This window comes from Pleurodeles waltl, chromosome 12 (assembly GCF_031143425.1).
Source record: "Pleurodeles waltl isolate 20211129_DDA chromosome 12, aPleWal1.hap1.20221129, whole genome shotgun sequence".
Lineage (NCBI taxonomy): Eukaryota > Metazoa > Chordata > Amphibia > Caudata > Salamandridae > Pleurodeles > Pleurodeles waltl.
Window position 1 is genome coordinate 607,332,868 of NC_090451.1, and position 27,253 is coordinate 607,360,120.

General features: G+C 44.7%; 1 protein-coding gene across 6 annotated transcripts in view; it reads left to right on the top strand.

Moving 5' to 3' along the window:
- The window catches only part of LRRC71 (leucine rich repeat containing 71), a 147,870-nt gene extending 126,338 nt beyond the window's left edge, over positions 1-21,532 (top strand). For 2 of the 6 annotated variants that reach the window (XM_069217869.1, XM_069217870.1), the window contains exons 14-16: positions 4,099-4,204; positions 17,496-17,617; positions 20,634-21,532. In XM_069217869.1, coding sequence (XP_069073970.1) covers positions 4,099-4,204; positions 17,496-17,617; positions 20,634-20,747 — 342 coding nt within the window. In that variant the 3' untranslated portion in view covers positions 20,748-21,532. Of the gene's footprint in view, positions 1-4,083; positions 4,205-17,495; positions 17,618-20,633 lie in introns of all 6 variants that reach the window. The other 4 variants (XM_069217868.1, XM_069217864.1, XM_069217867.1 and 1 more) reach the window with 3 other exon arrangements.
- Positions 21,533-27,253: the final 5,721 nt, after the last annotated feature.

Consider the following 27,253-nt stretch of genomic DNA (forward strand, 5'->3'; position numbering starts at 1 on the left):
AGCATGTAACCTCTTTGTTTCGGCATCCAAGACACAGTCATGGACGGCTGAGTGCTATGCTCCTCCTGAACCACATCAAGTTGGGTGTAGTAGGAGAGGAGAATTCCATTGATCTCAGTTTGTGTGTACACGATCTGTTGGTGGAAGCGTACACTGGAGCATCTGAGAGATCCATTGATCAAGTTGGCCAGCCACATGTGTAATCTCTCAGTCTTGTCACGCTCATTATGAACCTTAACAATGTAAGGTCAATAATGATAGATTTTGAGCCGCTCTATCAGTGTTTGGAGTTTTTCCCTCTCCAATCTCAGTCAGTCTGGAGGAGCCAGAGCATGTGTGCATGGAAACTCCAGTTCTGTTGATAGGGTTTCCTGTCATTAGCGATACAGTGCCACTGGGGGACCAACTTAAACACTTTCCACTCCACGAAGAAGCCAAGCCCTCATTCTAAGTGAAGTAATTGTGAATTACGTCCTCTAGATCCGTTCTAAAGACCTTGTCATGCAGGGCAACAACATTTAGTTTCCAAGTTGGAAATGGGGGATCGGGGGAGGGGGGTTGCCCAGACCCAGGTCAACAAAAGCGGGCTTTGTTCAGAGTTGTTTTTTGCAAGGTATTCAGCTTGACGTACCCAGTCATGTAGTGGTGCAGTGCAAAAAGGTATCTAGGTGGATGGATATGTTGCGCATGCTGGAGTAACTGGAGTATGCAGTGCCCCGTGGATTATGGGCCCTCCAGTAGTGGATTAGGCCCCATTCAGTTATCCAACAACGAAAGATGAGAACGCTATCGGAGTGATGGGGGGGGTTTGATCTATCTAGATTAACATCACTTCCGCAATTAAAGTCCACCACCCACTTGAAAAGGATAATCCAATACAGTGGTAAATTGTGATTCAATGGAGGCAAGGAAAACTGGTTGGTCTGTGTTTACGGCATACACATTAATAAATGCTACATCAATACCATACAATTTGTCCCCAACACAATATACCACTTCTCCATATCGATGACCTCGACTTGGGAGAGAAAGTGAGTCCCAGTTAGTACCCAAATCAACCCCTCCCGGTCAAATGGGGAACAAGTAGTGGCATAAATCTTACCCCACGAGTGTTTTTGCAGAGGCTTGCTTTCAGTTTAGTAAGGAGGGGTTTTTTGTTTTGTTTTTAGAGGAATGCGATCTGTGCTTTTCGCCTTTTAAGAAAATCTTGTATTCTACATTTTTTTAATGGAGTTAAGGCCTCACACGTTCCAAATTATCACCCTCAGTGTAGGAGCGACATCAGCCTTAGGAGCTAAGAGATAGTCTAATTCAGGGAGATCCCGCCACTCCCACTCAGTTCAGCCAGCCACAAGGTTTGAGTAGGTAAGAAGGGTATTCTCCCAGCGGGAAACGTAAACAACAGCCCGCCTTAATGAGCACACAACAATAGAGCACACCGACAGTACCAGCAAGCATCAAAAGTGTCACTCCCGAGCCAGGCCTCATTGAGAGTATCAAAAAGTGTTGCTTCTCCGTCTAGTTCTACTCGTAGTATAGCTGGGAACAGAAAGGCATAAGGGATGAACAGATCAGGCAGCCGTTTCTTCACAGTAAGGCAGGACACACTGTGCTGCTGCACAGCCAGGAAAAATGGACACCTTCACATTCTCCACTTGTAAGGCAACCCGTGGGCCTCGTGTCCCCCAAAGAGGGTGGTGAACCAGGCAGGCAAGAGGCTTCAGGGAGAAGGTGGGCAGAAATGTAGTGACAGGGAAGAAGAGGAAAGCTGGAAGATGGAACTTGGATGTTGCTTCACCTTCATCTTTCCCAGCATAACTTACATTCAGAGAACCGCAAGAGCAAAGACATCTGAATGCGCTGGTAGATATGTGGAATGCTTAGTTAGACAATGAAGTCGCACCAGGACCAGTTCTCTCTGGGATGCGTGGTGGCACTTGATAAATGGTAAAGTTGGGATAAATTCCTCTGTAAGCATATTTTGTCTCACAGCGACCGAGCGTGTGAGAAAAGCAGTGATCTTCTAATGGAAATACATTTAATGTGCAAATGCCATAAGCTTTGGATAGATCAGTCACCCGAAGACTGGCTTGGCAAAAATAAAATTCTGGCCCTGAACAATTACCAATTGAGTTTTTAGAATGCATATTTAGACCAGCTACCACTGTGACTCCAGGTAAGTAAGGTCAAAATGATGCTTCCTCCTAATACGGCTGGATATTAACCTTAAGCATGTTTCTAAAACTCGACACAAATAATTATGTGATCCTCATAAGCCCCTTCCATTATTGAGTGTGGTGGATTTTACTTTTCAAAAGGTGTGAAAGTCCCATTCTGCGTTAGGTCTTGGAAGAAATTGTAACGTGTTCTCCAAAAAAACATGAGAAAGTCTCTTTCTGAAGCAGGACTTAGAAACGTTTTCAAACTTTTTGATCCCAGATTGCACCTAGGTCCAGGAGATTAGTGCTTTTTGGGACTTTTTTAAACTTATAAATCTTACATTGCATGTCTCCAGTTCCACTTATTGATTATATTTTTTTTGTCCTTTTCGTGTAACTTTGTTTATTAAATTTTACTCTGTATTTATTTTTGTTTGAGAATTTTATTGTTTGAAGTTTTGACTTTTTTACTCGTTTGGAATAGCATAAATATTTTACACATTGCCCGAAATTAGGTCTGTCTGCTCTGTGCCATGACCGAGAAGGGGTCTGGGCTCATGTTAATTTCGTGACTTAGAGAGTGTACACTGACGAGGAGTGTTGTTATTCCTCGAGGTGGACAGTCACCCACCACAAAAAATAATCCACTTTTTTCTATTTAGGCCCAACTCCATTTCAATCTCTGTAAAGAAGAGGTGAAGTCCAATGACAGGGCTCTGCTTGAGAAGAAGGGCCATATTTATCAAACATTTGCATCGCTTTTGTTTCACGCAACGTGGTGCAAGAGCAACGCAACTCTTAAGGCCGATTAATGAATCTAGGCAAGACCACCTTGCATGACCTTGCCTGGCCTGATATATCTAGAGTAGTGTACTGCAGCACACATCCCTGCATTGCGTTACTCTGCCCTGGTAAGTGTTTCGTGGGTGCAGTGTGGGTGTTATACTAGCATCCACCCATGGATTTTGCCGCATTCCCAGGTTTACCATTACTGGGAAACCTAGGAATGTGTCAAAAACCTATGCCTCCCCCGGTGAAGTTTAACAAGGAGAAATGTATTTATTTTTCCTCGTTATTTACTTTTTTTTATGTATGCTGCTTATAAAAAGAGGAATATTTCTCAGGGGATTGTTTTTGTGCAGGAAGGTGCTCCTTCCTGCACAAAAGCAATCATGCTTACAACGCAGGCACGGATGCATCCTGGTGCAACGGTGCCTATGTTGGCGCTAGGCAGCACATTGTGCGCCAGTGCTGGGAAATTACTGGAAAGGGGCCTTACAATGTTAGGTACTGCACATTCCTGCCCTTTCCCTATCACATAGAGCAGCGCAGAAGGGCGACTTACTTGATTCGCATTCATGTTTCTGGTCAGACATGGACACGCGCAGAAACCCACACTATTCAATGGTTGTGAGTACGAGGAATTATCCGCTCAGCGAGAGAATGCTGGGAGACCTTTTTACTGAATGTAAAAGCCAAGAACGACTTCCACCCTCCCTGAATTCTGCGCTACCCACAACAAATGACCATAAATATATGACATTGCACTCACAATCTCTCTCACGTCCCAAGTATCCGATCTCGGCCACGCTCCTTGAATACTCCCACCTGCTACTCTTTGTAACTCTAGGTAGGGTTTGATCTATCACACCACATATAGTTCCTTGAGTTTGCTTAATTATGTCTGATCGTTTTATATGTTTACAAAATGTTTATTAAGGATATTCATGTCTCCTTTTGGCAATCACATCCAGACGATGTATGCATGACTATCTTTCTAATGTACGCCACCATGTACAGCATATAGCATGTCATTTATCATTGTAATGATTGTACTCGATATTTCAGATGCGAAATATAAACTAATAAACATACATTAAAAAAAGTTCCTGCTCAGACACGCCATTAAACTTTATACATATAGAATTTGACTTTTCAGGCAACGGACACTACACTGCAGGACCCATTACTTGAGCCAGCTGAACACCGAGATGGACAGGTCTTCATGCCCGGGAACAAAGTTCTTATTAGCCTAAATCTCACAAGTAAGTTTGTTAATACGCGCCATATGTTTTAAACATGTCTTCCTTTCTAATATAAAACGTAACAGAAGTGAAACCGGAGCAGGTTTAAAACTTGTAAGCTATGCCACACCAATGTATAGCCCATTCCAGCATTAATCCAAACAGGTGGTAAACAGTCAATTATGTTAGTTGTGAGCAGGTGGTCTGTAAGGCACAAACTGAAGGGAAGGCAGTGAGTTTTTGATGAGAGAGGCAATAAGTGTGTGTGACAATGAGTGGGAGCGCTCTTGAGAGGGCAACTGCCATGTACCAATCTGCCACCCGTAAGGCTAACATGCACACCCTTATGATTCAGTGTCTTAGTTTTCCCATGACACAAGTCGTCTAGCAGAGGAGAAGACAGAAATAAAATGCCCATTCTTTCAAAAGTAAGTTGAGGGGAGAATGGACAGTAGGAGAGAAGCTGGAGTTTAGATCGGTTGGGGGAAGGTGGAGGATTTTATATTTTTGTTTAAATGACTTCTAATGGCACATGCATGAAGCCTGTTTTTTCCAAATAGATCACTTACCCAGCAAAGCCTTATCCTCGGTCACAACTGTATATACCTTTAGTGAGCGAGACCTTGAGAACAGACCATAGAGCGCATAGAACAGCCACCCATTGAAGCTGTGCTCTTGCTCCACTGCTGCATCTTCAACTAGACCGACTGTCTAGCTGTTGTAGGATGCTGGATCCGGTTGTGTGGCCTGGTTGGTTTCTTCTTTGTTGCTGCTTCATTTCCAAGGGTCATAGTCACAGTAGGGCTATGTAGAGACAGTGCAGGACAGTGACGAGAAAAGGCAGGCTTGCAGTCTGTGCAATGCTGAGTGAGGGAGGCTACAGAGTAAGTCAATGGAGCTAAGCAGATAGGATATCACTTATTGGGTTTTGCCGAGAACAGTTGGAGCAGGAGCATGGACGCTGGGCTGAGCTGCTCTGCTGTTGCAGGGCAAGATTATACTGGAGGTGTGTTACCAGTGACTAGCCAAAGGCACAGGCCGTCGAAGGAAAAACTGGGGCTGTTTGATGCAGATAATTAGCAAAAAGAACAGTCGATGGACAGAATGCTGAACAATACAAACATTCACCCCCAGTCACAAAGATCTGGGTTTAATCCATTGTTTTTTTGCCCACCACGACACCCCAGTTTGGACCCAACTATATGCAAATCAGTCTTGACCCTGCTCTGCATGCGAAGAGTCCAGCCCAAACTGCCAAGCCTGGTCCTCCCTGGACCGGAAACAAGCATCCTGGTGCCCGTTTTGGGTACCACCCCTCTTCAGCCAGGTGTGCTGGAATCCAGTGTCGCAGTTAGCACAGGATCCATGTCTGGGCATGCCCATCCCACTTAGGGCGACAAAATCAAAAAGAACAGGTGAAGGACGGAATGCTGAACAATACGAACACTCACCCCCAGTCATAAAGATCTGGGTTTAATCCATCTTTTTTTGCCCACCACGCCACCCCTGTTTGGACCCGGCCATATGGAAATCAGTCTTGACCCTGGCTCCCCATGGGAACAGTCCAGCCCTAACTGTCAAGCCATGTCCTCCCTGGACCGGAAACAAGCATCCTGGGACCAGTTTTAGGGTATCACCACATATCAACCAGGCTAGCTTGAATCCAGTGGCGCAGTGAGCACTGGACCCACATCCGGGCATAGCCTTCCCACTTAGGGCGACAAAAGCTAAAAGAACATGTGATGGACAGAATGCTAACAATACAAACATTCACCCCAGTCATAAAGATGTTGGTTTAATCCATTGTTTTTTCGCCCACCACGACACCCCAGTTTGGACCCAGCTATATGCAAATCAGTCTCGACCCTGCTCTGCATGGGAAGAGTCCAGCCCAAACTGCCAAGCCAGGTCTGGAAACAAGCATCCTGAGGCAGGTTTCAGGGTATCACCCCTCATCAGCCAGGCTAGCTTTTATCCAGTGTTCTTTTTGCAGATAATTAGGCAGAACAGTTGCTGTCTCAGACTTTTGTACTTGCAGAGCATTCCATGTCCTGAAGGGTACTGATTGCACACCACATGGCATATAAAGTTGAGGTGCTGCTGTCCATGCAACATAGACAAGCTTTGGCTTCTTATAGAGACTTTGAACCACAGATTATTCACCGTTTGAATATTCCCCCAGGCATCAGACTGGATCTCAAAACGTTTGAGCAATACATCTGCCTGCTGGTAGGTGGCACTGTGCGGCTCCGCACTACCACTGCTCAGCTCTGGAAATAACATGCAGGGCATACTTAGGCACCACCCCTGTGCGCTGACCTCAGTTCCTTTCTTGTTGCGCCATCAGACGCTGATCCGAAGCTAGCTGACATCTCTTAGAGACATATTTACATCATAGAATTCGAAAATCCAGTGTACAAGGGAAATGTCCCCTCCCAAAACAACAGGTTTCAAACTCTTATGAGTACTGTCGCAAACAAATGTCTGTGACAGATCGTCATCAGGTTTGCCTAGGGTCAAGCCACAAATGTAAGGCCTGCAGTGATTGCGTGTTGATGAACCTGAAGGCCATACAAGACTGCAAGCAAACCTCTATGTGGCCAAGCACTGGAGGACTGGTCGAAGGGTCATTCCAAGTCCAGAAGTCGGAGGATTCATTCCCAAGGTCAGTGGTGATCACGCTCTAGTTCTTTGGGTGAGTGGAAGAAAAAACACAAAAAATCAAAGTGGGACTTGGCCCCTTTTTGCCACTCACATACTCCTGAGAAGACTTGAGGGTGTCAACATGAATCTTGATGTCCCTCCCAGTGTTGATTGACATTGGAACCTAATCCAGCAACTTGTCCTGGCACAGCAAGAGCTTCCAGGACTGTCTGCAACTTCAAGGCAGATACTCTCCCTCTGGTGTGCCGTCGGTTCCCCAAAGACTTAAACACCCCCTATCTGCGGTACTGCCTGCGGGTTCACCTTTGGCCCCAGTTGGACCCTCCATAATCCACCACCGGATCCTCTTCTGGGTCCCATCCAGATGCCACCTCTGGTGCCATGGTCTACGGCGGTTCTCAGATCATCAACACCAATGCCGACTCCATTAATGCTGGAGGATGAAGTATCCATTGTGCTCTCTGACTCTTAGTCAGCGCCATTAGGACCTTGCCCGAGGCAATGTTCAGCTTCCATCGAGGCGCCGCTTCCATATTTGACTTGCCACCCCCACAAGGAAGGAATCATACTTTGCATTCTGTAGTTTGCATGATTTCAGTCAATGATTACAATACAGGTGATGGGATTGGACAACCATACAATGAGAAAAATTGGTACGATGACCTTAAAGAAGCCAGTGGCCTTAAAGCTTCCCGAGTCAGATCTTCCCTTACCGTCTAGACGGGCCCCTGAAGAGAGTGCTTCTTATGCCTTGGTCAAGCATTGGGTGGCCAAAGTTCTTCACTTACAGCTGCCTACATTAGTTGTCAAAACCAATGTCTTAATGAAAATGCTGGGTAAATATCTGCTGAGCAGCTCTTGGCCTTTAATGAGACCCTTACAAATCCCTTTTTCGGGGCTTGGGCCACATCTTGCTCTGCCCCCAAACCCCTCTCCCCCTCCCACCCCTCCAGTCACTTACCACCACCCTGGCAACCCTGCATTTTTATCTCAGCACCCTGCACCTGAAAGCTTGGTCGTGCAGGCATCTACAAGTTGGACGAACCTAAACCTTTTCAACTAATCCCCCTGAAAAGAAGTACACAGTTCTTTGTGGCTTGGACACCAGTGATTCCATTGGGAGAGCCATTGGCATCACCGTTGCCATTTGCTCCCCTGCCTGGCTATGGTCGACTGGTTTCTCTGGCAATGCCTAGCTGTCCTCTTATGGACATACCCTTCGATGGGACTCGCCTGTTTGGGGACAAAGCGGATTCTACTCTAAAGGGATTCAAGAAGAGTAGGGCCACTGCATGCTCTCTGGGTTTATCAGGCCTGCCTTGCCAAGCGCATGAGCCTTGTTATTCCTTTTGCTGATTTGCAGAGGTACCCTGCATTGTCAGTCGATTTAACCTCAGCAAAGTGCACAGCTGTTTCAGGACCATAGCATCCATCGCCTTGCTATCAGTTTAAGCGGCACTCAGTCCACTCAGGCCCCTCCTCTCAAACCCCTTTTGTGCACCCTATGTAGAGCACAGCCACAAGGTTGCAAGCAGGATCTGAGACTTCTTTCCAGGTTGACAAACCATCACATGGGTCCTGTAGATAATTCAGGAGGGGTACACCTTACATTTTATTGCCACTCCACCACACCTTCATCCACCCAATGAGCAACTGATGGATGACCACCTGTCTTTCTTTCGGAAGGAAGTGCAGGTCAGTTTGGCGAAGGGGCATTCAAGAGGATGCCCACGCCAGAATCATTCAAGAGGATGCCCAAGCCAGAATCAGGCCGTGGTTGTTATTCCCCCTTCTATCAAGTGTCGAAGAAGGACAGAGGCCTTGACCATATTTTAGACCTATGCCCTATCAATGCCTTCTTCTGGATGGAAATATTCAAGATGCCCACATTTTAACTTAACTGGTGTTGGCTGCCCTTTACCCTTGAAACTGGATTGTGGCATTGGGCCTATAGAATGCCTATGTCCCTTTATCCATCGTGCAGGCTTATCTGCACTACCTGCAGGTCATCGTGGAACAGGGGCATTTTCTGGTTGCTGTATTCTCCTTTGGTCTCACCAGTGCACATCTGGTGCTCACGAAAGTGATGGCAGTGGTAGCAGCACCTCTTCAGTGGTCAGGGGTTCCAGTCTTCCCCTATGTCAGCAACTGGCTACAGAAGACAAGCTTGCCATAGGCAGTCATAACCACTTCCAGACAATAGAGAACATTCTGTCTTGTTTGGTGTTTACTGTTAATGTGCTGAAGTCATCACACCTGACTATTTACAGATGCCCCCTTCATTGGAGCCACTATGGACATGGTTCTGTTTTGTGCCTTTTCCCAGGGAAGGAGAGTCCAGTCTTTGAATGCCAGGATGGACAAGGTAAGCCGTCAACACCTAGCGGATCATAAGTGACAGTTACACCCAGAGATAGTGCAAGGCCTGTTCCGCAAATAGGGAGAACTTTGGTTCAATCTAATTGCCACCACCAAAAACATGCTTTGTCAGCAGTTCTGTGCATTGGAGTTCCCAAAACACCTCTCCCTAGGGGATGCATTCCACCTAGAATGGAACTCAGGACTCTTGCATGTCTTATCACTCATACCATTCCTGCGCCGAGTTCTGAAGAGGATCAGGAACGACCAGTTCCAAGTCATCCTGGGGGCCGGTAATTGGGCACAGGGGCTATAAGGATCTAGAGCTACTAGACTTGAGCATCTCTCTCCCGATTAGGCTGCTACTCATGTGGACCTGCTGTCACAACAACAGGGCAGTGTTCTGCACCAGGGTCTTCAGTCACCACTGTCATGCAAGGAGATTCAGTGGTGGTGGCTGAACTCCATCGACGTTCCTCCGGCGTTGGCTGATGTAATCTTGGCAGCCTGACAAAAACTGTGTATGCCTGTACTTGGGACAAGTTTGTGGTCTGGTGGTCCTCACATATTTGATGTGCACTCCAATGTGAGCCACCTCACCACTGCCCCTTGCAGCTTCTCACCAGTAAGACGATGTTCCTTGCTCTTTCTGGTAGACTCTCTAACCTTAGATATGTCACCAAGCATCCCATCTTCCCAGTTCTGTGAATTGGGTTCTACTCATTAATACAATCACAAGTCTAGGAAACTACACAGTGGTCAAAGACAATTTGCTGTTGGAGCTCTGGGGCTGCGAACAGCCTTGAAAGCAACAAATAGCGCAAGAGAGTGGCACCAATAGAGGTCCTGCATGTCATTTCCAGAGCAGAACAGTATCAGTGCGAAGCCACACTGCACAAAATACTTGTGCGCAGAAGTACCACTCAAAAGTTTCTGGATCCAGTCTGACACATATGGAATATTCAGAAGATTAGAAATCTACAGTTAGATAAAGTCTCCAACAGAAGAATTGGCTCCTTTATTTAACCATTTTCTGGGCGGGGTCTCACTCTTTTGCTGTCTCTCTTTTGTGGAGGACTTGTCTTTTTTAAGAGTTTTCATGATTCTGGAAACTAGGTTGCAGTCTGAAGCATTGCAACAGAGGGCGAACTCTGTCTCCTACAGAACAATAGTAAATAACCCTTCTGATAGATTAGAGTCCCATAGATGAAAGTGGAAAGGGACCAGACAGCATTTGAATATGCTGACTGGGAAGACGGGCAGATATCCCCAATGGAAGTGGAGATGAGGTTACCTTTCAGACTTAGGCTGTCATTGTGTGTGCCCCAGAGGGTGGTGTGCTACTTATCACATTTGATCAAATCATGATACCTCCGTTAATGAAATTTATCAGGTGTGATAAATGGTACTGATTATAAAACAAAATTCCCTAAGAACAGAAATAACATTCATCACGCTCCCAAAGACACTCAGATATATAATGATAATAAACATGCCCATCCCAACAGAACCCTCCACTCGTCTCCCCCTTCAACCTTGCCAGCTTAGGACTACAAATATACACAAAATCTTAGATTGGACAACCCAGACAAGCAGACTATAATCATAAGAAATATGATAAAGGGAGCTCAAGATCTGTTCAAAGTTCCAGCATACTGAAAACCATAAAACTGAGCATCTCTCTCTCACTCTTATCATCCACCACACTACTACACACTGTCTCTCATACCACAATAAGCAAACTTCGCTGGTCATCACACATCACATGGAAACACTTTCTACACAGGATCAAAACAATGACAACATCCTTTTGACCACACGTAGGGTAATAAGCGCTATATAAGTGCTACAATACAATACAAGCTCAGTAACGAGATCCAAAGAAAGAGCTCTTTGGAGTTTCTGAGGTTACTTGATGAGTGCTACCTTTACACTCAAGATGAATGACACTTTAGGACATCTGTCAAGCAGCACTTTGGACATCCATGAATACTTTTGCTAAGAATTACTGCCTTGATGTGTATGCAGTCAGTACTACAGTTTCCTAGAGTGTCTGCCAATAATTTATGGTTTGAGACTTGGTTATGATCTTCACCTCCTCTATTTGCATGGCCGTTTCTATGGGAGACTTTCACGATGCAGACTTTTTTGTGGGTATTTCCATTAAAAGGAAAGGTACCTTACCTTTGGTAAGTTTTGAACCTAGCCCTCTCTGGAGGGCCACCCTAAACATTTTTCCTTCACCCCTCCTCTTTTGCTGAATTTGTTTTTGTTTTCTTTGGGATTCTGTGCACTTTACCACTGCTAAAAAGTGCTAAAGTGCTTGTACTCTTTCCTTTAAACATGCTAAAATTGGCTTACAACCAATTGCCACATTTTATTTACTTATAAGTCTGTAGTAAAGTGGTACTACTTGTACCCTGGGCCTGTAAATAAAATGCTACTAGTGGACCTGCACTTATTGTGCCACCACTGAAGTAGCCCTTTAAAGCATGTCTCAGGCCTGCTGTGGCAGCCTGTGTGCAGAGTTAACCCACTAATTTGACTCTGCAAAATAACTCCTTTGCTAAGCCTAAAACTCAGTTTTTAATAGATATATGTCAACACTAGGGTAGGCCTTAAGAGGCCCAAAGGGCTGTGTGCATTGTTTTTAACAAGTTGGACATGTACTTTTAAGTTTTACTTGTCCTGGTAGTCAAAAACTCACAAATTTGTTGTTCACTACTTTGAGACCTACCTCTCCCATAGGATATCTTTCGGTTACTTTGTTACATTTAATAAGGATATTTTTTGTATGGGAACATGCAGAAACAGCATGTTTGGAGTCTACGGAATTGTAATTTAAAATCCTGTTTAATTGTAATGTTGGATTCTAATTCCACTTATATAAAGTTTTAAAAAGTGATGGATGAAATACTTGAATTAATCTCAGCCACTAATAATTACTCGGGCCGCATCCCAGACCATTGTTATTTTGTACACCATGTCACCTCAGTTTGGACCCAGCCATCTGCAAATCAATCTAAATTGGCTTCAGTGGGCTCCAGCCTGAACTGCCAAGCCCAGTCCTCCCTGAACCAGATCACAAGCAACCTAGGATGGTTTGCCCTAGTTAGGGCTCATCAGCCAGGTACAGCTTGGTTCCAGTGACACAGTGTGTACAGGACCCATATCTGGGCATACCCGTCTCACTTAGGGCAACACAATAAAGTATATATAAAAAAACAAAAAAATCACACCACACCTCAGGGTTCTCTATTGGCTCTCGTGACGCAAGTGCGCTCATTTCAGACTCCTCAGATGCACATTCAAGGCATTACACAACTTAGGCCCCATATTACTGTACAGTTGCATCTCCTTCCACCAACCATTTAGAAGCCTCTGCTCTGCAGGACTCCAGCTTGCACACATCCCAAGCATACACAGAATCAGATCAGGAGGACAGGTGTTCTCTGGCGTCACTTCTAAGGGGCAAAACGGCCTCCCACTTCACATCAGAGCCTCTTCCTCTCTTATTGACTTGCACATGACGCTGAAGACCTAGCTTTTCAATTAATCAACCTACCATAGGCAGGGCTAATCACACACACCTGCTCAGCGCCAGGATACCCTTGTGGGTGATGGCGCTATTTACAAATACACATAACTTAACAACTAAAGGAAAGGTTGGAGACACCTGCACTAGCCAGAAGCCAGAACTAAAATAAAAGTAAGGATACAAGATACCCCAGACATCAGGCATAAAGGACAGGCGCACATGCTAGCTGGAACACCATGCAGGGGTCATTCCCCAACCAAGCAATGGTAGATCTGGGTAATCCATCATTAACCTATTTCACAGAGAGCCAAATACTGTCCTGACTAAGCCTAACTAGATCACCATGTAGGGAACATTCCGTCACAGCAATGGTAGGATAGGTAATCTGGCAATACCTATTTCGTGGAGAGCCAAATACTAGCCTGACTAGGACACACACCTGACTCACTGCAAAGCATTTTAACTAAGATCAAGCATTAGAACGGATATGGTGAGATCAGACCCAAGAGATGTTAGATATCAAATTTGTCTTTTTATCACATAGCACACTTCCCCACACAAACTTTGACACCTCTTCAGCTGAAATTGTCAAAGAAGTAGTAGGAGGTTGGGACCCACCCACTGAAGAATTGACCCTTTTAGGATACTCCATAGGCAAGACACATGTCAATTCTAAAGACTTAATGGGTCCTCAGTAGTTTGCCTGTTCCTAATTTACTGAAGGTAACAAAAAAGAAAGTAAGAACTGGTCTAGCTCAGGCAATTGTCTGTCCAATTACAGTGCGCAAAGAAACTACTAGGCAAACAACACTCTGAAAGTCCTTTGATAGACAACATGTTTGGCACAAATTATCACAAAACAAATTTCTATATAAAGGAACTCACCCTAGCTACTGCATCCATCTAGGTGTGAGGAGGGAAAACCAGATGATGAAGTATGCCACATTGCTGGGTGAGAATTTTGCGTCCTTTTAACAAAAATCCTTTAAACCATAACTGCAGTTAGGCTGATTTGACATGCAATTTCATTGCACAGTTTTGCACAGACCTGTTATACCTACTACTTTTATGCATAGTTTACTAGGAAGAGTGTCATTTCATTTTTCCCTCATATCTTGTGAGCAGCTTCTATTACCTAACCATTTTGACTATCCTATTGTGTCTCTTTCGAGCCTAGATATTAGGAATGTCGTTTTCTTTTATTGCTTATGTAAAAAAATATTGGTTTACAAATACAGACTGTTGATTTTGTGGCTTCAGTGTTCTCCATTCTCTTTCAAAACTCTAATTCCTTTGAAGTACAGTTTCTGTTTATTTACTGGACATTTAGGCATAAATAGTTTTGTTGTGGTTTCCAAGCCCTTCTGCATGATATGACTCTTCACTGACCCCTGGTCAGCGTGAGACCTGCTCCCACCATGCAGCACCACCTGTTGCTGCCCTTCATCCGCTGACCATGCCTGGCTCTGTGGTGTATAAGGTCCTCCTCCACCCGCAGGCACCGCCTTCACCTCATCCCTGGTGGCCAGGGGTGGTCTTCTGTCTCTCTGCTGCCTTCTGCCTTTTATGCCTTTCCCTGTCCTCTTTTTTCCACTTTTGCTCTTTTTGCCGTTCTTTTTCCATTATTTTCTTTTTTTGTGCTTCTTTTTGCTTTCTTTTCATAGTTTTTATCCTTTTCTCACAGCCCTTGGTGATCACTGTGCTACCCTGCCGCTGCTGACCCTTCGGACCTGCCCCCCCCAGCACCATGTTTCCTGCCTTCCAGCCTCCTAGCTGAGTGACCACTCCCACCTCTCTCACCCTTCTTAATTGTGGCCACGCCAAAGGCAAGCCTGTCTGTGCCTGTCTGCGCCCAGTGCCACAGACCCTGGTTCCCGCACCATCTATTGGTAAAACACAAGCATGCTGCACGCCCGAACTTCGGAGGCTCCACTGCCTGCCATCACACCTCCTCCAAGGACACACTCGGCCGTTCTCCTGCTGCAACTGCACCTTCACCTGTCCACGCATACTAAACCTCCCTCCGCTGGACCACCTGGACACTTCAGATGTATACTCTCAAACACCTGCTCCCTCATCAAGCATGCAATAGAAGTTTGAGACCTCCTCGACTCTACTGCCCCCAATGTCGCCTTCTTCACTGAGACCTGGATCACCACCTCCTCAGCACTGGACATCGCCACTGCCATCCCTGGCAGCTACAAAATCATACATCAAGACCACATCAACCAACCAGGAGGAGGTGTCGCTACCATACAAAAAAACTCACTCGCCTCACGACAAGCGTTGATGTCCAGACCTCTGTTGCCGAACATCTGCACTTTCAGATCCTGACAAAGGCAAACACCACTCTTCCTCTGCGGCACCCTCATCTACAGACCCCCCCGACCCTGCCCACCCTTCTGCGAAGCCCTGGACGATTTCATCGCTCCCCATGCCCTCAACTCTTCAGACTCAACTTCCACCTCGACAACCACAGCGCCCCAGACATCTCAACCCTTATGGAAAACCCCGCCACTCTCAGACTCAAGCAATTGGTCAACCTCCCTACACACTCAGCAGGACACACCCTGAACCCCGTCTTTCCTGACAGAAACCACATTGCCTTCTCACACACTTCCAAACTTCACTGGACCGACCACCACTGTGTCCACTCCACCTTCACCAAGACAGTCGAACGGCACTGCGAACACCACCCGCTCGCAGGAACTGAACCAAAGTCACCGAAGCCCAACTAACCACCACTCTCGGCCACTCTCCACCACCTGACACCACAGGCACCAATGCCTCAGCCCACAAGCTCCACCAATGGATCACCGACTGCATCAACACCTTAGCCCCCCTAAGTAAACCCGCCTGCAATCAACACCACAAGAGACCCAATTAGTTCTCCCCCGACCTCCAAGAATCGAAGAGTGCATGCAGTTGACTCGAGAGAAAGTGGAGAAGCAGTAAATGACCACAGTAACAGACTACAAAGCCTTCAAGGACACTGTCACATCAAACCACCGGCTCATCATAGCAGCTAGAAAATCAACCATTCAGGCGAGAATCAACACCAACGCTCACAACAGCAAGGAACTCTTCACCACAGTCAAGGAATTCACAAAACCTGACACAGACACCACCGACACCCCTCCCTCCCAGGACCTCTGCAATAACCTGCCACCTTCTCCCTACATAAGCTAAGGCCTGCCCAGCAGCACCACCACAGACTCCAGACCCCAACCAATCATGAATCACTGGACCCTCCTCAGCCGGAAGACCCTGAAGGTCATGAACACCATCCACTCTGGGGCACCCTCAGACCCATGCCACCACCACCATTGCACCCGAACTATGCCGGACCATCAACTGCTCCATTGAGACCACCACCTTTGCAGGCACCTGGAAACACAGGGCGATAACCCCCCTACTGAAGAAGCCCTCCGCAGATCCAAAGGATCAGAAAAATTACAGGCCAATCTCACTGCTCCTTTTTCCAGCCAAGGTAATTGAAAAAGCAATCAACGCACAGCTCGCCGACTTCATCGATATCAACCAAATCCTCGACTGATGAATTGTTATTGTTTCTGTGTTCTTGAATTAGTGTCTTTTGATGAGTGTCGAGAAGACAGTTTAATATGTTCTGGTTAAGTAGCTCCATTGCTTTAACCGACCACCCTTTTGCGACTTTGTCCATAGGCAGCAGCTGGCACTTACAACGATTTATTGTCCACTATTATTCCTACCTGTGTCTCGCTCTACTTGTGTCCTTTTGGCATTGTTTTTCCAAAATAACTTTTAATTTAATACTTCAAATGAAAGTATTGTGCATTATGTTTTTGATTTTTTTTTTGAGTCTTGCATTAGGGTCAGCCCAAGGAAGTATCTGGTCATAACTCGCATGTTTTCACATATTCTAGAGATTTTTTTAATATGCCATATCTGTGTCTCTCAGGTTATTTGGTTCTTGTGGATTTCTTCTTTTTGGCCTAACTTGATCTCAGTTATTCTGACTTGTTGGTCACTGGCTGCTTCCTGATTATATATAGTCTATGTACATGGATGCCTCATGCTGGATCTCCCCTTCTCATCAAAGGGCTTAATTTAAACATCACCAGTAGTGGAGACTGGATGGCTATGTGGCTGTTAGGATACCAGTAGGCCACTGCAGTTATAAGCTTGAAGCTTCTGCTACATGATTTCCATATGAAAGGTCTGGTATTTATAATCTGATGGCAAACAAGGTAAATTTAAAGGGTAGCATGGTTACCAAGCGTGGCACCACATTTTCAGGCTCTGCCTTTGCTTGCTCTTGGATACACTTCAAGTCTCACTCTTTATTTTGATTTCCTGAAAGACACATGCTCCAAAATTCTGCTCCTATAAATGTTAACCCTCCTTTTCCATTTTATAACCTAACATAAAAAATACAGAAACTGTTGATGAGTGAGCAATTGATGATGAGGGTAATATCATACATGATGTGAATCTGCTACATTCTTCAAGAGTCTCTAGTTCTTGAAACTCTGGTTACCACACCAATACATTCTGCTGTGCTCCTCTTTAAATACGATTGTGGCCTTAGTGGTGAAAGCTTGCTCTAAGATGTTCTACGTTAAAGGAGTAGTTTAGGTTGTTGACTTTACTACTTTCTAAAAAAAAAAAAAAAAAAAAAAAACACATCAAATACATGATTGGTATTGGAACTGTATGCCTTAATTCTCCAAAGTGACCATCTTATCTCTATATTTCTACCGGAAACCACAGGGAACCAAATCACTGAGCAAGGATTGAAAGCTTTCCTGATGGCCATAGAAACACAAACCCAAGAAACAAAGCAGTTTCCAGGGACAAAAATTCATATTGGACTTCTCCGATTGGCTATCTCGGTGAGTATTGTGAGAATATTGACCATTCATTACTCTAAAAAAAAAAAAAAAAACATGCTATCCACTGCTCTGGTATATCAGCTGTACCTTAAGACTCATTTAGAGTGTCTTGCTATTTCCAAGTTTTGTAGGATATTTTTTGGCTGATAAAGTACATAAAAAAACTTATCTAACAGATTCAATACCTCATAGCTTCTTGGCATGAATGTAAAATTTCCTAGATATTGTGAAGGAAAGTTTAAATTCTGTTAATTACAAGGGGGGGGGGGGATTTTCCTGCATTTCTCTTTCCACTTTATTTCTTAGCAACCCAACAAACACATGAGGAGATTACACGTCTCATGAGGCTTTTAGAAAACCTCATACATCATCAACTAATAATGCTTCATTTTCTTTAGAGCAATCCAGAAAGGAAAAGTACTTCCTTTTTCTTTGTTCGATCAATCATTCACCGCATAGTCAGAATTAAAAATTGTTTCTTCTGTTCCAGTCCTCAAAAAAGGTGAGAGAATGTCAGCCTTCAGGGTCCACTTCTCTTACTACCCACATAATCAGTATTACATCACGAGTATTAAACCATTTATTTAGGATTAAATTAGTCATAGGTGTACCCAACGTTGTAATCTTCACCAAATTTCCTGGGTGGGAAGTATGTAATCTCTATTACCCTCGCCTCCTTACCCTTAATAGAATTGAAACTTTTCTTCAAACTAGTAAGAAATTGTTATATTGTAGGACAGGATCAGAGCCTCAGGTTATGCAAGTTGAAAGCTAGCTTACAACCAGCGAGGCCACCTGCATCACTAGTTTGAAGCAGAACACTTTAAACCTGAAGACAAATCTACCACATTGAGGATGTCCTCCAAATGGCCATTCAAGGAAAAAGCTCTATAAGCCATATCTCCTCTGGTGGAATGCAACCCCAAAATTGGATGTGTAAATAACAGCTTCATCCTTTATGCACTTTACCCATCGTGCAATGTTAAGAAAAGAAGCAGGTTTAAAAGGCTTCTTTATGGCTATGAGCCACTGAGCTGTACCCGCAAGTCATAACAAATCTGTAATAGCTTCGTAATCTCTGAGATATCTCACCACACGCAGCTTGGGTTGTTGTGAAAAACCTGGATACTATACCTCCCTGCTATGGTATTTTGAGTTCCTGGAAACTGTAAAGGATACTCCTGGAGTAAACATTCTATGTATCTAATACATGTACAAACTATTCCTTTTTACAGGATATAAGAAATACTAAATCGCCAACGTACCTATTAATTGTTTCCTGGATAGGAATTTGTTATCTTGCCAGGACTCCAGTAATATACAGACTATGTTTACATCCCACAATTTAGAATAAGTTGGTTCTGGTGGCCTTGATAGTCTGAACCCCAGCTCCAGTTACCTGCATACTAATGGATGTTCTCCTGCCAGAATGTTGTGGAAAGGGACATGACCACTCTGCAGGTATTAAGTGTTTGGTAAGCCAGATCAACTTCCGCCAGTTCTGATAAGAGGACCAAAACCCCAACCCAGGCAGCAGTGTCACGTCCTGCGCCAAGCTGAGCTGTAGTACCACTCTCCATTTCCTAAAGGGCCCATCTAGTGTAGAGAAAAAAGGATGTTCTCTTCAGCCAGTTCCACCTTGCTAAATTCATTCACATTTACATAACGTGTTAACATTTTCAGTTTTATATTTTGCTTCTTTATTTACAGGCACTTTATTAATCAGTTAATATAATTTCATTTTCTAAGCAGTCGTTGACCCCCTGGGTAGGCACTGTGGATCCCTAGGGGTCCCTGGACCACAGATTAAGGCTAGATGTTGCTTTGTTTGAGGATGGCTCCTTGCGTTTTGAGATGTATTGCGACACCATCAAGTGGATGACCACTGGCGGAGCCAGCAGATGAAAAATAAAATGATAGCTTGCTATTGTTTTATTTGTCATCATTTTTCCATCTGCTGGCTCAGCCAGCAGAGTGTACAGGGAGGAGCGTGGCTGGGCCATGGGATGTGGGAGATGGGAGGAGGGGTGAGTGCACTAAGTGGACATGTGTGTTTAGCCAGCCGTCTCAGGCCAGCCAAACACACAATCCGCACTTAGGTTTCTCTAACCTAGCTGTACACACAGCCAGGCTAGAAAAACAGCACAGACCCCAGGGCTGTGTCTGAGCAGCAGTCACTGCCACTCAGACCAATTCTGACGCTGCTTACATGCTATGTTTAGCATGTAAGCAGTGCCTGGATTGCTGGGGAGCCTGTGCTGGTGTCCCAGCGATGCTGAGACACCACAAGAGAAGCAAGGTGGCAGGGATGGCGGGAGACGGCGGCACGAGGGAAACGGTAAGTGTTATTTTTCTTTTAAAATGTTGTTTCCCCCATTGTCCCCCCCTGACATATGCAGCGGGTGCCGCTGTACGAGGGTTGTCGGTTCTGGCTAAAAATGGGCATACAGTTGAGTCTTTGAGCAGAGCTCTTCCGCTATTTAACATTTCCCCGGATCACCATATTATGTAGTCCCCTGAAAAGTCTTAAACATATTGCTTTTCTACTAACGTATTTTGCTCAAATTTTTGATGTTTTTTTTTTTATTACACTTGGTATAAATAATTTTAGATGTCTTCGTAATTTTTAGATTTGTATTAATTAATTGATGTTATATATTGATGTTTTTAATCTGGTGCATTGTTTCAGGTATGAGTCAATCATAATAAGCATGAATGATGATTATGACATGTTTTGTGATATTTTCACAGCCGTTCTTTTAGTGAGTATTACGTTGCAGAGTGGCCTCAGGGCCTTCTTTAGAGTTTGGCGGATGGATAGTCTGTTATAAACATGGTAGGCGTAGCGGGCGTTATATTTCAAGTTCTTAAAGCCTGTGGTACTTGTAGTACAGCAGATGGAATATCAACCACGTTTTGATGGAGTCTCCCGTCCACCAAACTCTAAGGCCCTAAATTCTAATAATGCCTAGCTTTGCATTCAGACCTTTTCTGAACCTTTGATTTTATGTTTCAGAAAAATAACTTTCCTGAAAATAATGAAACCTTTCTGAAGATCCAGGAACTGATGATGCCCAGAGACCCGTTGTTGAAAACAATTTTTCAGGAAGATCATGCAGCAACATCATAGGAAGAAGGCGGATTACTCGCTCCTGCCTCTCATTTTTAAGAAAGACTTTTGCCCGTTTAAAGACACAAATAAATGTTATCCCCAGATGTGTCAGGTTAGCATCATGGTGAGCTGAAGTTATTAAGTAAAGCACCAACATGCAGTGCTGTGGCCCTGGTCAGTGTTCTATTCAAGGCATGGGGATGTAGCATCCTCACTTTATTTCTAGTGTATCAGTTGAATGGGACCTCACAACTAACCCCTAATTGATTTAAGAAATTACTTTTAAGGGATTAGAATAATATCCGCAGTAACATTGTTAGGTAAACTGTGGGATTTTCAGTCCAAAAAGCACCCGTACCTAATATGGGAATGCCTCATTTTAGTGTAAACGACAAATGCTCACCTGCAATTCCTTATCACTGAGCTTTATATTGGTCTGTCATTCACACTCAGTTGTGGCCGTGATGGGACCAAATATAAGTCATTGCAATCACCCAAAATTCTACAGTGCTTCCGAACACCATCCTATTTCGCTGTAGTATTTAATTGTTCCACAAGTAGGGAAAGTGTGGACAGTCAGTCTCACTGGACAAAAACTGCCTTTCATGCTTAATGAACAATTTTCATGTGGAGTGGTCTTTTTCAGAAGATGGGGCAAGTTAGAATGAACTGGAAATTATTATTTCATTCCTAATTTTCATTTACCCATATCAGCAAAGGGCTTTTATCTCTTTTATTTTTATATGTTGTAATGAAAATGAAGGTCGTAAGAACAATGGAAAAATAAAATGAGTGTACATCGAGCAATTTAGCCATTTAACCTTTTCTAATTGATACCGATTTTTCTGCTAATTCTTAAACCTACAAGGTGGAAATAAACAGAGAGAGGATTGTATGTGCCCAGCAATATACCCAGATGTCATACAGTGTGATTGTATAGTAGCCCCAGCCATGTGTGACAGCCTCACCTATCACTGCTTTTTAATGGATACTTCAACCTGCAGATTCCTAGAGCCCTATTCCGAAAAGAAAAAAGAAAAAGTACAGGCAGAAATGTATGTCTCTGAGTGTATTTTTCCATTTCTCATAGATACTTCTAGCCGTAGATTCCTCACCTTTTGAATTTTCCCCAGGTGTCAGACTGAATCCAGAAACGTTTAAACAGTACCACTGCGTGCAGGTAGGTAGCAACATGCAGGTCTGCACTGAGGCTGTTCTGTTCAGAAATGCCATGAAGAGCCTATATAGGTGCCACTCCGGTGCACTGAGACAGTTTGTTTTGATCTGGAGCTACTTCTTATCTCTTTGAGATCCCTTTTACCTCAGTAAATTGTAAAACAGTGGGGAAGGTAAACGTCACTCCCAAAACGACAGGTTTTAAACCTTGTAGGCACTGTCACAAACAGATGTCTGTGATAGACCCTCATCAGGTTTGGCCCACAGTGATTGCGCGTTGATTAGCCCAAGTGCCATATAAGACTACATCGCTAAGCACAGGAAGACGCAACAATAGGACAGTTCCAAGTCAAAAGTTCAATCCTAGTCCTGTTCCAGATCCAGAAGTCACAGTAGTCATTGCGAGTGTTAGTCTTTGTCTCAATCAAAGTCAATGAAAAAAAAGAACAAGAAATCTAAGAAAGACTTGGCCCCTTCATGCAACTCTAGCTCTCATGAGACAACATCGGGTCAACGCCATACTTCTCGATCATGTTCCCAAAGTCGGGTTGACGCTAGAGTCCATCTCGCAACATGTTCCATAACAGAATCTCCAGGCCCATCTGCAACTTCAAAACAGGCTTGAAAAGTTCTGCGAGGAAGTGCTCCGACTATTCGGGTCCGTGCGGTCTTCCTCTGGCGCACCTTCGGGCACAGTGGAGACGAGAGGTCCTCCATATGGATTGCCACCAGCAGTTTGCTCTCTGCATCAGTTGGACCCTCCAACGCCCCACAGGGCTGCCTCCAGCTTCAGTTCTGACACCACCTCTGGCGCTAAGGTCCATGCCAGTTCCCTTATACGTCAGTGCTGGCTCCATCGACCCTGGACGATGAAATACTGCTTGTACTCTCTAACTCCAAGCCCGCATCCGGCCTGTGTTAAGGCGCTGCTTCGTCCACACAAGCCTTCACAACATGTACTCTGCATTACCTCTTTGGCACAGATTCGGGCAATAATTATGACGCAGGTAATGAGATTTGCCAGGCATACATTGAAGATAATTGGTACAAATAAGAAGAGGCTATTGTCCTTGGTACCTCCCCTGGGTCAGAGCTCCTCTCACCCTCTGGTCCTGCCATTGAGGAGAATGCAGAATGCCATCACCCAGACTCGGACAACCCTGCAATTTTAACTAAGCACCCCTCATCTGAAAATTTGGTGGTTCAGGTGTCTACAAGCAAGACTAACCCAACAAGTTCCCAACTACTCCCCCAATAGGGAATCAAAATGGGTGGAATTGTTCCCAAAGAAAGTCTTCTCGTCCACCAGCTTGGTGCTTCAGTCTGTAAATGCCAGCTGCCTGCTGGTGCGCTTTCACCTTACCCTTTTGGATTCCATAGCTCAAGTCCTCCGTGGTGCTCCTGAAGATCTCTGACCTGTCCTTGCCCAGGCTATACAGAACGATCTTGACTAAGCCAACTTCACAATTTGTTGCTGCTTAGAGACTACCGATTCCATTGGGTGAGACCTTGGCACCAGTGTTGTCATTCACCTCTACACTTCACTGCTGTACACCAGTATTTCAGACAATATCCAGTAGTCCCTCATGGCCATGCTGCTCAATGGGACTCACCAGTTTGGGGACAAGGCAGACCCGGCTCTCAGTCGGTTTAAGGAGAGCAGAACCACTGTACCCTACCTTGGCTTATCTGCACCAACTTGCCATTTAACATCAGCCCTACCACTCCTTTTGCAACTTTGGCAAGAGTGCCCCTTACCACCAGCTATTCGAAACTCCACAAGGTGTCCAGCTGCATCACTGTCCCACAGCCCCCACGGTCAAGTTCACCATGCTGCCCTGTACTGCAGCTCCACCTGCCAAAAACCTATAGCATGCCCTTAATGGAGCACAGTCACCACATGGAAGGCAGGCTCTGAGGATTCTTACTGGGTTGGCAAGCCACATCATCGGACCAGTGGGTCCTGCAAATTGTTCGGCAGGGATATGCCCTACCTTTCATTCTCTTGCTGCCCCACCTTCCACCGTCCCCCCAATGACTGACGGGAGACCAATTTAAATTTTGCGGCAGTAAGTACAAGACCTTTTTTAAAAAAAACAGCTATAGAGAGTCTGCACACTCCGGAAGTAGGCCGTGGTTGTTATCCCGTCTGCTTTCTGATGCCCAAGAAGGACGGTGCCCTTCATCCTATTTTATACCTGTGTTCTCTCTTTGCCTTCTTCCAGAAGGAGAAATTCAAAATGCTCACATTGGCTAAGTTCTTGCCAGCCCTCGAACCTGTGGCTGGGATAGTGGATTTTGACCTGCAGGATTCCTATTTCCATAGACCCGTCCTACAATGGCAGAGGTCTGGGACACACTGAAGGAGCTCTGGGCACCACCCCTGGGGTGGTGATGGTCACTCCCCTTTCCTTTGTCCCGTTTCGCAACAGAGCAGAGGCTGGGGGATCCCTGAACTGGTGTAGACTGGTTTATGCAAGGAGGGAAACATCTGTGCCCTTCAAAGCATTCCCAGAGGCCAGGAGAGGCTACTCCTCTCAGGCCCTCAACACCTATTTCCAAAGGGAGAGGGTGTAACACCCTCTCTCAGAGGAAATCCTTTGTTCTGCCTTCCTGGGACTGGGCTGCCCAGACCCTAGGAGGGCAGAAACCTGTCTGAGGGTTGGCAGTAGCGGTAGCTGCAGTGAAAACCCCAGAGAGCTAGTTTGGCAGTACCCGGGGGTCCATGCTGGAGCCCCGGGGATGCATGGGATTGGCACCCCAATACCAGGTTACCATTGTGAAGCTACATATAGGTATTGACCTATATGTAGTGCACGCGTGTAATGGTGTCCCCGCACTCACAAAGTCCGGGGAAATTTCCCTGAACAATGTGGGGGCACCTTGGCTAGTGCCAGGGTGCCCTCACACTTAGTAACTTTGCACCTAACCTTCACCAAGTGATGGTTAGACATATAGGTGACTTATAAGTCACTTAAGGGCAGTGTAAAATGGCTTTGAAATAACGGGACGTTATTTCACTCAGGCTGCAGTGGAAGTCCTGTGTAATAATTGTCTGAGCTCCCTATAGGTGGCTAAAGAAATGCTACAGCCCATAGAGATCTCCTGGAACCCCAATACCCTGGGTACCTAGGTACCAAATACTAGGGAATTATAAGGGTGTTCCAGTGTGCCAATTAGAATTGGTGAAAATGGTCACTAGCCTGCAGTGACAATTTAAAAGACAGAGAGAGCATAAGCACTGAGGTTCTGATTAGCAGAGCCTCAGTGACACAGTTAGGCACCACACACGGAACACATATAGGCCACAAACTATGAGCACTGGGGTCCTGGCTAGCAGGATCCCAGTGACATAGGCAAAAACAAACTGACAACACAAGTAAAAATGGGGATACCATGCCAGGCAAGATGGTACTTTCCTACACAGTGTGAGTTAGTTACACTTAGCTAGTAGCCACATGTCACCAAAATCTCGAGCAACCAACTGACATGCAGGAGGCCACTGTCATAAGATGTGTAGCTGTCCTATATGCACCCGAGAAAGGCAGAATATACATCTGCGACGCAGCCCTGGCATTACAGACAGTTGGAACATTGACAGAGTTCGAGGGGTGTCTGTTGTAGAAATGTTAGTCCCTGTTTTGGGGTATCTGGTGTGCAAACATTGTCACTAAATATTAGAGGGAAGAAGGTAATGGCATAGAACTTGCATGCCATAAGTCATCTTTCCACCAGTGATAGTGGCATTGTGAAATATTAGTTCACTTGCCTGGTGCTACATATCAGTATCTGTCATACACATTGTGATTGGCTTGCCTTCGAGATGCCCATGATGTCACCACTGGTCATCTAAAAAGATTTGGAAATAGAGTACAGCCAGTATTTTAACAACTGCAGGAATGCCCTGTAAGTAGGATTTAGGTGAAATAAGCTTCTTGTTCCAGTCCGCAGCCATGTCAAGGATCACACCAAGTGAGAAGCAGTATTTGCTACTATAGAAAAGTAAACGATGTTGATCCTCTGTTTGGCAGTCTTTTCTGGCCTTCCCCAAATAACTATTCGTCAAAATGAGAAGAGAGTCAAACATTTTCGCGAACATGATGAAAAATGTTTTGGTTCTGCCTTACTTTCTTAGGTGGTGGGCTATGTATGATTTGTTGTTTTTATGGTAAGTTTCACCACTGGTTAATATGAGTGGTGGAGTCCTGACACCCCCTCCCATTGCAGTAGCAGGTGTGTTGCAGTCAATGGACTGCTGTTTTGAATATGGGTTTGATGTTATTTGTATAAAGTTATAGTGTTTCATTATTTTGAAAATGTAATAATAAATAAAATCATAAACTAAAAATAACTTATAAGACGTTCAAAAAATATATATTTGTATTTTTCTATTTGACACTATGTTATGTTAGTGCTATTCACTGCCTCTGCTGGTTTCTATGAAAATGTGCTCTAGTACTAATGATTGCCTAAGTAAGGCTTCGCTGGAGTATATTTGAGCATTTTTTTTGTCAGTACTACCATGTTGCATTGGTCTAAGGGGTGGGTCCTGGCCTGCCCTTCTAACAAAGGTCATACAGTGCTTTGGCTCTCTTCATGCATGCCATGTGGCCATTATGATCTCTTTTCCTACTACAAATTTGGTAGCTACATTTTTTTACCTTTATCTCTGCATTCTACAGCACAGTTTGCACCAACACCTTTGCACTTTAGCCCAGAAGCATGGAAACGATAATATGACACACTGGATGTGCCCGCTTAAAAGGATAATAAAGTAATGTCGTCGGCGCACAACACCCCCTCCCCGCAATCTCGGCAAAAGAGTCATAACAAGTTTATGTGGATCACCCACATGTAGCCCTTTTCCTTTTATTTAAGTCAACACATTAAAACATCATATGTCAGATGACACTTGTAATCGACCCAAAGCCCCCCCCCCCCCTTGAAGACAAACTGACAGGGCGAGTTTTAATCCCTTTTTGTAACATCTTTATTAGCATCCACCTGGAAAAAATCAGCCGGCTCCTTTCACCTCCTTTCCCCCGACCAACTGCCTCCGTCTCAAATCCTCCTGTTCCCCATTTTCCACTCCATGACATCAAACTTAAAGGAGCCTAAGCCACAACACATCTCCCCCCCCTTGAACAAATAACCTAATCTAATTTAAATGTAACTTTCACTACAAAAAAAAATTGTAACAGGAGAAATGATAATGAAAATTAAACTAAACGCATTAAGGCACAAATAACAAAAACTAAAACTAAATTATATACCAATATAACCAAATCAATTTCAAAGATAATCAGAGACAGTTTAAAGAGAAATACACCATTATGCACTATATGATT